At 65.8% G+C, this 12,329-nt stretch overlaps 1 protein-coding gene across 1 annotated transcript; it reads left to right on the top strand.

The window, feature by feature from the left end:
- The first annotated feature begins 364 nt into the window (after positions 1 to 364).
- CTSD (cathepsin D) lies at positions 365 to 10,531 on the top strand. Its single transcript, XM_079708841.1, has 9 exons — positions 365 to 484; positions 2,581 to 2,740; positions 4,730 to 4,853; positions 5,341 to 5,459; positions 6,842 to 7,068; positions 8,731 to 8,853; positions 9,203 to 9,347; positions 9,444 to 9,542; positions 9,623 to 10,531. The coding sequence occupies exons 1-9, from the start codon at positions 411 to 413 to the stop codon at positions 9,788 to 9,790; spliced, it is 1,239 nt and encodes a 412-aa protein (XP_079564967.1). The 5' UTR covers positions 365 to 410; the 3' UTR covers positions 9,791 to 10,531.
- The last annotated feature ends 1,798 nt before the right edge of the window (positions 10,532 to 12,329 follow it).

Genomic DNA, 12,329 nt, shown 5'->3' with positions numbered 1-12,329 from the left:
ATGGAGCAGGGAGCCCTGCACAACCGCGCGCCTGGGGCGGGGAAGGAGCCGCGGCTCCGGGGACCTCGCCCGGCTAAGGTGTCCAGGGGTGGGGGGCGGGTTCCAGGCCCCGTCCCCTTCTGCCCCGGCCGGGTCTCGGTCAATCTCGGGGGGGGGGGGGGTCAGGGCGGGGCCCGAGTGGGACGGGCGGCGAGCGTATCCCCGCCCGCCGTGCGTAGGCCCGAGCCGGAGAGTCTGTTACGGGCCCAGGGTCGCCCCGCCCCGGTCCCGCCCCCGCGCCGCTGCCGGCGGCCCACGTGATCAGCCGGGTGCAAACAAGCCGGTCAGCTGACCCGGCCCGACTGCGCCGTCATCCCGGCTATAAGCACGCGACCTCCCGGGCTGTCCGCTCTGACCGGATCGCCGCCGCCATGCAGAACCCCTGCCTGCTGCTGCTGCTGCTCGCCCTCGGCCTCCTGGCCGCGCCCGCCGCCGCGCTCGTCAGGTGAGCCCCGCAGCTCGCGCGCCCCGGTGACTCTCGGGCACCCCCTGAGCGCCCCGCGCGGGATGCGGCTCTGCCGCCCCCGTGGACTCCTGCAGGGTCCACCCTCGGGCGGGGCGGGGAGACCTCTGCAGGTGCGGGGCTCGCCCAGAGCCCCCGCCGGCCCCGCGACCCTTCCTCTCTACCACCGTGGGGTCGGCCTTGGGAGGACCGGAGGAAGCAGGAGGGAGGGCGGCTGTGACTGGGAGCCGATACAGCGTCCCCAGGACAGGTAGGGTGGGAGCCTGTACTTAGGGCCCGCTCTCGGAAACCGACGGGTAGGCCCAGGAGCCCGCTGAACCTGGGCAAGTCATTTCCCTGCCTGGGGTCCCCTTTACTAGATGTGAACTGGTTGTGGTCCCACCTGGTTTGTCCCATGAGATCTTACCACAGGTCCTGGGCCGGCTGGGAGACCCTCTGGACACCAGGAGACCCACACGTCCCGGAGTCCGGAGGGAGTCGGCCTAAGGAGTGGGTCTGGGAGAACGGCCCAGCTGGCACCAGTCTGTGGGCGGCTCCCCCCACCCTGGGGCTGGGGCTCTATCGCAGCAACACCAGCTGCCCCCAGTAAGGACCATGCCCTACTCAGGCCTGGGGGGCTCCCCTGGGCCCAGTGACTCCACGGACTATCAGGCCTGGTCCAGGGCTGTGCCATGCTGTGTCAGCTAGGCGGAGGGTCCCCCCACCCTCCCGGCCTTGCAAGGCAGCCTGCTCGCCCAGCAGGGGAGGGGTGCGGTGGGCCCCCCCTTTCCTGCCCCTACCCTTGGCCCCCCGGGGCCTTTGTGCTCGGCCTGGGCAGGCGTGCTTCCACCTCTGTTGTGGGCCTTTGCCTGTGGGCAGGTGGGTGAGGTCTCAGGACTGCAGGAGCTGGCTGGGGCCAGAGCGGACCGAGCCTTGCCGAAGGGCTGGCTTGTGTGGGCTCCTGAGTGGGCGCCTCTGTGCGCTGTGGCCTGGGGGCGAGTAGTCCCAGCTGGAGCAGTTGTGGCGGAGCTCCTGCAGGCCTGAGCCTGCCCTGGCCTCACCCCCAGGCCCTCCCCCGGGTGGGGAAGGAAGCCTGGGGCCTCTTGGGGCAGGGCAGCTGAACCCCAGCCCTTCACATCTCCCAATCCTATGGGACCGCTGGCACCTGTTTCCTTAGTTGCTGGAGGGCGTGTCCCTCCCTCCCCCCAGGCAAGAACCTCAGGCTCTTCCAGCCTATCGGCTTTTAGGCAAGAGGCAAAGTCCCATCTTCCTGGAGCACACCCTTGGCCTGCTAGGAAGAGCCAGTTGTGACCTTGAACTCGAAGATCCCCAGGGCTGGGAAGACATTTCATCCAGTAGCTCTGTTTGGTCCGGTGGCTCTCTTCTTCCACCTCCTGGGGCGGGTTCAGACCCCTGGGGAGCCGGGGAGCTGGGGATGGAGAAGGGCCCCTCACTCTGTTCCCTGCTGACAGAACCCCCTGCTCCCTCCTGCTGGGTGGGCCACCCAGGCTGGCGTGTGTGCTGGGTAGGGCGCTCCAGGCGGGGGCACTGGGGCTTGCGTGGAGGAAGGCAGGCCTGGAAGCCCCCGCCTCCACGGTCCAGGCGCCATCCTTGCCCTCCTTCGGCCTGTGTGGGGAGAGAGCCGCTGGGCTCAGTGCGGCCTGTGGTGAGGACTGCAAGGAAACGGGGTCATGTGAGGGGGACGGGGGGGTGGGCAAGGAGGGCTTCTCGGAGGGGGTGGCCTGGAAGTCCCATCTGACAGGCAGGAGGTGGCCACCCCATAAGTCAGGTGGGTAAACTGGGACCATCTCAACGTGGGGTCTGCGTGGAGAGTGGCAGGTTTGGCCAGAGGGCCAGGCAAATGGGACTCCACGGAGGGCTTTGGGCAGACTTGACAGGTGACCACTGACACCCTCATAGCCCGCACTGGTCAGAAGAGACCAGAGCGGGCCCAGAGTAGGGATAGTGGGGTGCAGGTGTTTGGGGGGGGGGCGGTTGGAGCAGGCGTGTTGGGCCTCCAGCTTGGATGTGGGTGTGGGAGCGTCCAGGTGGGGTGGCAGCCAGCCGGCCCTGACGAGCCCGGACCCCTGTCTTGACAGGATTCCACTGCACAAGTTCACATCCATCCGCCGGACCATGTCGGAAATGGGGGGCCCCATGGAAGACCTGATCGCCAAGGGCCCCATTTCAAAATACTCCCAGGGGGTGCCCACTGTGACCCAGGGGCCCATTCCTGAGATTCTCAAGAACTACATGGATGTGAGTTTTGGTGGGAGCGGGGGGTCGGCCTGGGGCTGGGGCAGCGGGTTGACTGCGAACACAGTTGTAGGCAGGGGCTGGCTCTTAAGACAAGTTCTGTGAGCCAGCGCGGATTTTGGTGAAATACTCGTGTTCTCAGCCCCCAGTGGTTTTGGGGGCTTCAGCTGCGTGGTATGGGGGAGGGGCTTCTGCTCAGCCACGCCCTTCGCCATGGGCGCTGCCCACAACCCCCTCCAGACTGAGGGCTCTGACCTCCCGCGTCCTCCCCAGCTCCCCTGCCCATCCTGGTCCTCGTTCCGCGGGGGCTGAGAGGGTTGACTGGAGTGGCCCTGGCATCTCCCTGACGTCTTCCCAGTGTGCCGCCACCCATCAGCTCAGAGCTGGGCCGGCGTCTTCACCCTGGTGGTCAGCCTGGGGGGAGCTGCATCGGCCTCTACGGATGAAGGCGCTGGGCACGGCACGGAGTAGCCCAGAATCGGGCCCAGGCCTGCCCGAGAGTCTGGGCGGGGGCCTGGGGGTCCCTGAGCTTGGATCGCCTGTGTGCCCAGGCGGCACTAACTGCCCTGGAGCTCCTGTGCCCTTGCCTATTCTGCTGGAAGGCCTGGGGCAACCTGTGGCCTAGTCCCTGGGCCCTACCTTCCTCTTCGGTCAGCGGCCAGCCCTTATGCCCACTGCTCGTTGAGGGGGAGACAGGCTCAGAGGTGGAACATTCTGGAAGCTACACAGCAACCTGGGGTCAGGTCCTGGGCCCCAGCCTGGTACCTCTGGGGCTGCCCAGGTGACATCCTCTTCGCACCCCCTGCCCCCGGGGTCTTGGGAGGCCAGCTCCTTGCTGCCATCCATCCTCTGGTCCACTTAGGGTTGGGACGGGTGGGCTTGCTCTCTGTCCTGCCTGGCTGGAGCCCCAGCCGTGCTAGGAAGCTGTGGCCTCACAGGCATGTGATCAGTCTGGTCAGAGGGCCATCTGCCTGGGGCCTGACGGACCAGTTCCTAGTTCCTGTCCCCCCAGCACACACACACACACATACATACATACATACATACACACACACACACACACACACACGCACGCAAAACGGAGATTTGCTGAGTCATTCTCTGACCCCCCTGTCCCCCGCCCCAAGTCTGGACACTTCTGTCGGGTCATGAGTCAGCGGCTGCCAAAGTGGCCGGCAAGAGATGACTGGAGGGGTCGGAGCCAGAATCCTGCAGCAACTGGTGGCCCAGCCTCCCTCCCTGGGGAAGGGAGTGCCCAGGAGGCAAGGTCCAGATGACTCCAGACAAAAACGCCCATGTTCTCTGACCTGCGAGAGGGCCAAAGTCGGGGTTTCCCTTGGAGGCTCCAAGGGTCACGTGCCCCCTTCATGCTCACCTGAGCCCTTGGTCAGCACCTGGGCCTCCCCCGGGGCGGCCTCTGCTGCCGTGTATACAGATGGGAACACTGAGGCCCAGAGCAGTGAAGGCAGCATGGCTGGCAGTGAGGGCCTCGGCCTGCGCCCTTGGCCTCTGCTGTGGATCTTCTCCCCTCGGCCACCTAAATCCCTCTGCCTGGGGGCCCTCCAGGCTTGGCCCCGTGGGGCAAGGGCCCATGGAACCTGAGGCCCCAGAGTCGGGCCCTGACTTGACCCTTATGCTGGGAGGAGGCCTTCCCTCCTGGGGCCCTGGACCCGTGAATCACAGAAGGTCTTCAGGCAGGCATTTCAACCCTCTCGTGACACTGACTCCACTGCTGGTTTTGGGTCTTTCACATGGGGTGGTCGTCCCCCAGCTCACATGGTCAGGCAGGGGTGGGGTGGTCCCCAGGGTCCCTGGAACCCGAAGTGCCCATGGGTACCAGGACCAAGGGCTCGGGAGGGGCAGGTGGGGGTGGGCAGCCGAGGCAGCGGGTCTGACCCTGGGCCCCTCCCCTGGCCCAGGCCTTCTCTGGGCCCCGTGGGGAGGTGAGGGCGCCCCTTGCCCTAGCCCTGACAGACCCTACCTCCCACCCAGGCCCAGTACTACGGGGAGATCGGCATCGGGACGCCCCCGCAGTGCTTCACGGTGGTCTTCGACACCGGCTCTTCCAATCTGTGGGTCCCATCTATCCACTGCAAACTGCTGGACATCGCCTGCTGTAAGTCAGCCTGTCCCACGCCTCTCCCTGGTGGCCAGAGGGAGACTGAGGGCTGGGCCCAGCCACTGCCTGCCATGGACGCGGGAGGGTAGGGGCCCTGTGGAGGGGCATGCAGCCCTCCGTCCCTCTCCCGCATGTGCTCTCCCCGCGGGCACTAGGGGTCAGCTGTCCAGCCTCAGCTCACCTCCTCCAGTTCTGGGGCGTAGCGGTGGATAGGCGCAGACCTCTGGTGGCCCTGTCCTGGCACCTCTTGGGCAACTCGCAGCTCCCACCTCTCGGCCACACCAGACAGGCTTCCCTTCCTGGGGTCTTCACCCTTGCTCGCATCTGGGCTGGGACCGTGAGAGCCAAGGATGGAGCGAGTTGTGGGCCAGACCGCCCGCCCCTGGAGGGTGGCTTGGTGGATGGGCTGCAGCAGGCGGTGGGGGTGCCCAGCGGGTCTGGTCGTGGCCCAGCGGGCAGCCTGACGAGCTTCTGGCTGGTGCAGGGACCCACCACAAGTACAACAGTGGCAAGTCTAGCACGTACGTGAAGAACGGCACTTCCTTCGACATCCACTACGGCTCAGGCAGCCTCTCCGGGTACCTGAGCCAGGACACCGTGTCGGTGAGTCCGTCTCTGGGCTGCTACCCTTGGAGGGGGTTCGCCCTCCTAACCCCAGGGCAGGGGTCTGTGCCAGCTCCCCAGAGGGGCTCTTTAGTTCGGGAGGCAAGCAGTGGTCAGCTGAGCGAGGGGCCTGGGGCTTCAGCTTGAGTAAAGGCCCAGAGGTGGGGCAGCTCAGTGTGCTTGGTGGTGAGGAAGTGGTAGTGGGACGGGGACGGGCTGGGCGACAGCTGGGAGATTGGAAGGGAAAGCGGGCAGAGAACCACTGAGGCACAGGTGTAAGAGCGCCAGGCGCGGCTCTGGGACCAGGACCCCCGCGGGTGATTAGTGGTGAGGCCCCTGGCTACGGAGCCGGGTGGAAGAGCCGGTGGGAAGATGGGGTCCAGTGCTGACGTGTTGGCTTTGAGATGCCGTTGGGTGATGGGGTCAGGCATGGCCGGGGTTCCTGCAGCTGGAGCTGCTGGCAGAGGGGAACCTGCAGAGGATGCTGGGCGGGGAGCAGGCAGCAGCCGGGGGTGCTGGGGGGCAGGGGGCGCCCGCAGGATGTGCCCGCCTCCCCCGGGGAGGGCTGAGGGGCCCTTGTGGGCTCTGCCCGTGCCCCTGCGCCTCTCACGAGCTCTGGGGTGGAGCTGCTGGCGCCAGACCGCAGGAGGGGCCCGGGTTGGGAGTTGTAGAGGAAGAGGAACAAAGCAGAAGATGGTCCCCTCCCAGCCCCCAGCCCCAGGAAGGCCGCAGAGCGAACTGCAGTACTTGGATGGGGGAATGGCAGAGGCGTGGGGGGAGGGTCAGGGGCACCCCTCCGCCTCCTTATCTGCCTGCCCAGGTTTATGTGCAGGGGCCCCTCCGCCAGGTTCTCTCTGGGCCTGAGATGGGATGTCAACCAGCACGTTCCCCTCCTAGGTTCAGCCCGAACAGCCGTTTCTTCCCACATCCTGTGCTGTCTTTATCTGCAGCTCCTGGTGGGCGGGGGTGGGGGGTGGGGGGGCAGCCTTGAGTCCTGGGTCGGGTCACGGGTTCCCCAAGGGCAGGAACAGGCCGGAAGGGAGAGCTGTGGGTGGGAAAGCCTGAGCTCACAACCCCACCCTCCCTACTCCCTCCGTTGCATCTATCCTTGAAATATTCCCGGCAGAGTGTGGGCCCCACACCCCCGTTGTCCCCACCTGTGTCCGGCCTGGGGTCGCCAGCCCTTTCTCCTGGGTCCTCTGCCCTTCTTGAGTCTCCTGTGTGCTACATGACAGGCACCGACTGAGCTGGGTTTTGTAGCCGTGGCTGCCCTCGCAGGGACGCCCTCGCAGGGACGGGAGGTGATGGGCCGCCCAGGGCCCAGCGTTGAGCTTGGCGGTCCACGTGACCCACTGACTCCTCCTCCCCGCCGTGGCCCTCAGGTGCCCTGTAAATCAGGGTTGTTGAGCCTGGGCAGCATCAAGGTGGAGAGGCAGACCTTCGGGGAGGCCACCAAGCAGCCGGGCATCACCTTCATCGCAGCCAAGTTTGACGGCATCCTGGGCATGGCCTACCCCCGCATCTCCGTGAACAACGTGGTCCCTGTCTTTGACAACCTGATGCAGCAGAAGCTGGTGGACAAGAACATCTTCTCCTTCTACCTGAACAGGTGGGGCAGGGCGAGTCCCTGTCATGCCGGCCCTTCCCGTGCCCACCTGCCGGGCACTGGGTCACAGCTCCTGACCTCTGACTGCAGGATGGGTTGGCGCCCTCTCACAGACGGACAGGCAGCCCCTCCAGAAGGCTGTGTCTCCCCGGGGTCTGGGATCTTGGAGAGCCAGAGCTGGGCCGGGGTCTTGGCAGGGTTCCCTCCCACGCCAGTCTGCCTACCGTTCCCGGGCCTGATGATGGGCAGATGTGGTCTTAGCCCCCGGGTCATTTTCGGCCCACAGGGGACCAGGCCACGAGCCTCAATCTGTGACAGGAGTTCTGGAGGCAAGAGGGCCAGGGTTTTCCTGCAGGGGTGACCTCGGGGAGGGCTTGGGGCGATGTCACGCGGGAGGCCTCCCCAGGGGTGCTGCCGGCGGCGGGTGGTCCTTGGGAAGGGGTCTCACTCTTCCAGCTCCCGGCCTCCTCCCAGGACGACAGTGTTGCAGGCCTTGAGAGGGAGCCCCAGACAGGAGGGGGGCTGCAGCTGTGCTGAGGGTGAGGCTGTGGGCAGGGCGTGAGCCGGGCGGCCGCTGCCCTGAGCTGCTCCTGGTCACTGAGCCCTACGTGCCCGCCCACCCCGGAGTCTGACCCCGGGCATTTCTGGCGGAATTCCAGCCCAGAGCCCTCGGCCTGGCCTCTGTGTGGAAACTGCCTTCTGTCCCGTGCTAGGTCCGTGGCAAATACTCAGTAGCTACTTGGGGCCGAGCCACCTGCTAGATGCTGGGGTGCAGGTGAACAGGTGGGGCCTTTCCCCCTGAGTTCTTGGGTCCAGAGGAGGCAGATGAGGTGCAGCGGACCCGGGAGATCAGCCAGGCCTGGGACTGGGGATGGGTGGCCCAGCGCTGTGACTCCCCGGGTGATGGGCTGAGGCAGGAAGTGGGGGGTGGATGGCTTGCAGGGGCAGGGCTGAGGGTGAGGAGGGGCACTGGAGGTGTGATCTGCTTTCCACACAGTGGGTTTTGGAGGTGACAGGAGGTGGAGGCCACAGTGGTGGCGGAAGGACAAGTTCAGCAAGGCGTTTCTGAGTGCTGGGGACAGGCAGACGATGCTGAGCTCAGAGTATTAATATAAGTGTAAATAAGAGGTGGGGAGAGTCGAAAGCTGAGATCCGAAGGGGGAGCGAGTCATGGAAGGATCTGGATGGAGGACATCCTCGGGAGCAGCAGGTGCAAAGGGCCTGGGGCAGGAACAGCTGGCTCAGCTTCTCTCAGTGTTGCCGGCACCTCCTCCTGGAAGCCCTTGGTTTTTCTTCCAGGCAGGTAAGGTCCCTGCTCCTGGAGCTGTTAGCATTCGTGTCCCCATCTGCCTGCTGGCCTGACCCTGGCCGTCCTCAGCTGGCAGACCAGGAGTCCAGAGGCCCAAGCAGGATCTCTTCTGCTCAGGATGGGGCTTGGCCTGCGGTCCACCCTGGGTGTAGGATCAGAGCCCCTCCCCCCTTCTGGATACTTCCACCCCTGCCCGCCCAGGAAGAGTCCTGCTCTGGGGCACCTTCTGAGATCGATCCTCCCATCCCTGATTTCTGACCTGGTCCCAGCCTGTGCCTATCCACCCAGTCCTCAGGCTGGACGCCTGGTGCAGGGGTGGGCAGGGCAGCAGACTCCGTCCTTCCTTCCCCCGCCAGGGACCCAAATGCGCAGCCCGGGGGTGAGCTGATGCTGGGCGGCACTGACCCCAAGTACTACAAAGGCTCGCTGATCTACCACAACGTCACACGCATGGCCTACTGGCAGGTCCACATGGACCAGTGAGTACTAAGTGGGGCCCCCTCCCTTAGCTCCCCAGGGGGCATGGCTTGTGGGGACCCCGCCCCCGGCCTCGCACTCAGCAGGGCCTTGTGGGGATGGAGGGGGGCCGGGCAGGGTGGGCCTGGACCCTGTGTCCCGCCAGCCCTAGGTGCTCTGGCCACCTTCTGGTGCCCAGCCGAGCTCTCCAGTGTCCCCTCGTCCACACGTTGCCTAGGGGACTGTTACCCTGCTCTTGGCTTCTCCAGCCGCCTCCCCTCCCACCCGACTCTCTTGCTCGGGCTGAGTCCTGCAGTGGGGGCGGGGTCTCCAGGTGGCCCAGGGAGGGGACTCACACCACCTCTGCTGCAGGGTAGACGTGGGCAGCAGCCTGACCTTGTGTAAGGGGGGCTGTGAGGCCATCGTGGACACGGGCACCTCCCTCATCGTGGGCCCCGTGGAGGAGGTGCGGGAGCTGCAGAAAGCCATCGGGGCCGTGCCGCTGATCCAGGGCGAGGTGAGCGGGCCGGCAGGGCCGGGCGGGGAGGACGGGCACCCCAGGCCGCCGTGCCCCTCCCCACCGTACATGCAGCGTCTCCTCATCCCCCCTTAGTACATGATCCCCTGCGAGAAGGTGTGCAGCCTGCCCCAGGTCACCATGAAGCTGGGGGGTAAAGACTACAAGCTGTCCCCAGAGGACTACACGCTCAAGGTGAGCTGGGGACGGGGGGGTGTGGGGCGGAGCACACTCAAGGGTGCGGCTTGGGTGGTGACCTTCGCTGGCTGTCCCAGGTGTCGCAGGCTGGGAAGACCATGTGCCTGAGTGGCTTCATGGGCATGGACATCCCCCCGCCCGGCGGGCCGCTCTGGATCCTGGGCGACGTGTTCATTGGCCGCTACTATGCCGTGTTCGACCGTGACCAGAACCGGGTGGGCTTGGCCGAGGCTGCCAGGCCATAGCTGTCTCCCCTCCCGCTGGCAGAGTCCGGAGGAGGGTCGAGGAGGAGGAGGAGGAGGCCGCACCCCTGCCCTCCCGGCCACCCTGCCACACACACACACACACACACACTCACACTTGCACTTGCACTCACAGCACAGCTCTCTGGAGCCCGCCCAGGTTCCGTTCTGTGGTTTTCCCCTCCCTGGTTTTGGAAAAGCTGCCTGCTTGTCTGTCTGTCTGTCTGCTGGAGGGGCAGCTGGGGGCAGAGGCAGTGGGTGGCTGTGGTGCACAGCCTCCTTTCTCTAACTTGGAAGACCCAGCCCGCTGGGCAGCTGTGCATCCTAGGACCCCCAGCCCCGGGGTAGTTCCTTCCCCAGCCTGTGCCTCGGGGGCCTGGCCGCCCAGCACTGCCCAGCGCCAGGCTGCCCTCTTAGTCCCCGCTCCGTGCAGCTTGGGGCCCGGCGCCCTGCACTGCGGCCCCCACCCGTCTGCCCTAGACCCAGCGAGGAAGGGACCAGCTGAGGCCTGAGGATGAGCTGGAAGAAGCTGACAGGGGTGGCAGGGGACAAAAGCTAGTGCTGTGAGACCTTGGTGGGGTCATCCTGGGGCTTGACTCCGTCGTGGAGGACATTCAGGGCGTTCGCTGGCCTGAGGGTGGGGTAGGAGGGGAGGGGGCTGGTGCCGGCCTTCCCTGCAGCTGCCCCCTTCTTGAGTTGCCGGGAGCAAAGTTGGCATGAAAATAAAATTGTTTAGGCCTCTTACTGTGTGTCACCGTGTTTTGTGCTTGGTGGGGAGGGTTGTGGGGAAGGAGCTGGTGTGGCTGATGCCCTGCTGTCACTTCAGAGGGAGGGCTGACCCACCTACCCTGAGGTGCACCTCTGGGGTTGTCCCGGGCCTGGCTCACAGACCCAGACCCCAAGACTTTCGCCCCCTGCCCAGCCTCATGGCCGAGACGCCGCTGGTGGGGGGCTGGCTTGTACGGGGGCCTGGAGCAGTGATCAGCAGGGTGGGGCCCAGCACAGGGCTTCTTATGTGAGTGCCTTCATGGAGGCATGATTTTCCGGCCCAGGTGAGTGTCCTCCATGTTTCCTTGGAGAATGTTCCGCCAGCAGTGGGGCCCCACAGTGTTCCCTGATCCCCCTGCACACATGATTCAGGCCTAGGAAAGAGGCCTGATGGGGCTGGTGGCACCTGGGCAGCCTGCGTCTCATCTGGGCCTCCTCACCAGCCTCTGGAAGCCGTATCTCTGTGTGTGAGCCATGCTGATGCTGGAGCAGGCCAGCCTGGGGTCCTGGGGTTGCAGGGATCCAAGTTAGGAATCCCCTTGGGCCACAGTGACTTCCTGGCTGGTCTGGCCTGTTTGGTGGGGGTAGGCGGGGGTGGTCAGAAGCAGCTGCACAGCCAGGGGGTTTTGAGGGATGAATAGGAGTTTGTGGACACTTGGTGGTGGGGCAGATTCTTCAGGAATGGGTAACTCTGGACGACTTCTTGGAACCCACCCCCTGCAGGTGTAGGGGTCTGGCTGATGTGACATTTGTCGCTATCCTGGTGACTTCTCAGCCAGCAGGGCTGTGGCTGTCACTAACCTGGCCCCAGAGGGCCCGGGGGCTGCACCCTAGAGCTGAGCCCTAGCAAGCGCCTTCCAGAATTACGAGGATCAGGAACACGTGCCCGGTGTTCTCTGCACCTGAAGTTCGAGCTGGGAGCAGGCAGAGCTCTGCGGGGCTGCAGGGTTTCTGGAGAGCCCCGTCAACGCCGGTGCCTGGGAGGCCCGCAGGACAGGGCTGCCAGGGAGGACGCACCCCTCCCCTCACCCCCTGTCCGTTGACCATCCCGGGCCTGCTCTCCACTCTCTGTCCCCCTCAGCCTCCCACCACCCGAGGCCAGCAGGGGCTCACCAACTCGTGGGCCCCTGCTCTGCTCGCCCTGCTCACTGCGACCCTCGGCTGGAGCGTCCTCCCTTCTGGAACACGGGGACGAGCGTGGCGGGATGCCTCAGACCCCTGGACACTGTGTGGGTTAGTGCAGGCCTAGCCCCCAGACCATCAGGGCATTGATGTCCTGCCCAGAGTTGGGCCAGTGCAGCCGCCCTGCGCTGCCCCCCGGAGGGCCCTATTCAGCCGGCCGGGATTCTCCGGACCCTGCAGTCTGACTCTGGGCTCAGATCCAGCTTCTGTGACCCGATCCTGAGCCTGGAGTCTCTGTCTAGGGAAGGTGGGTGACAACAGGGAACTCTTCGCGCTGGGCCTGATGGACACGATGAGGAGCCCAGCACAGGGCCTGGCGTTCGGACGCTCCAAACACTGGCTCTCGTCCTGGCTGACTCAGCCCTGCTCAGCACCAGCCCAGTGGGCTCCGGTGGGCGTTTCCCGCCTGGAGGACACCCAGCCTCGGGCTGAGCTCTCAGGAGCCCACCTGAGTCCAGCCCCTTCCCAGCGACCTGCAGCAGGCTGCTGTGGGCCGGGCGCCCTCTCCTGCTGCCTGAGGGCCAGCTGGACGCAGGGGCAGACCAGCCCGTGGGCCCCTTACAGCAGCCTGTACAGCCTGGGCAGCGCCTGG

Source organism: Hyperoodon ampullatus (assembly GCF_949752795.1).
Source record: "Hyperoodon ampullatus genome assembly, chromosome: 7".
Taxonomy (NCBI): domain Eukaryota; kingdom Metazoa; phylum Chordata; class Mammalia; order Artiodactyla; family Ziphiidae; genus Hyperoodon; species Hyperoodon ampullatus.
This window is presented reverse-complemented; position numbering and strand designations above follow the sequence as displayed.

Bases quoted from the DNA above. Each gene is read 5' to 3' on its own strand.
- CTSD (XM_079708841.1), top strand. From the start codon at position 411: ATGCAGAACCCCTGCCTGCTGCTGCTGCTGCTCGCCCTCGGCCTCCTG. The intron at 2,741-4,729 runs GTGAGTTTTGGT...CCTCCCACCCAG, and splicing joins TTCTCAAGAACTACATGGAT to GCCCAGTACTACGGGGAGAT. The intron at 9,543-9,622 runs GTGAGCTGGGGA...TGGCTGTCCCAG, and splicing joins CAGAGGACTACACGCTCAAG to GTGTCGCAGGCTGGGAAGAC.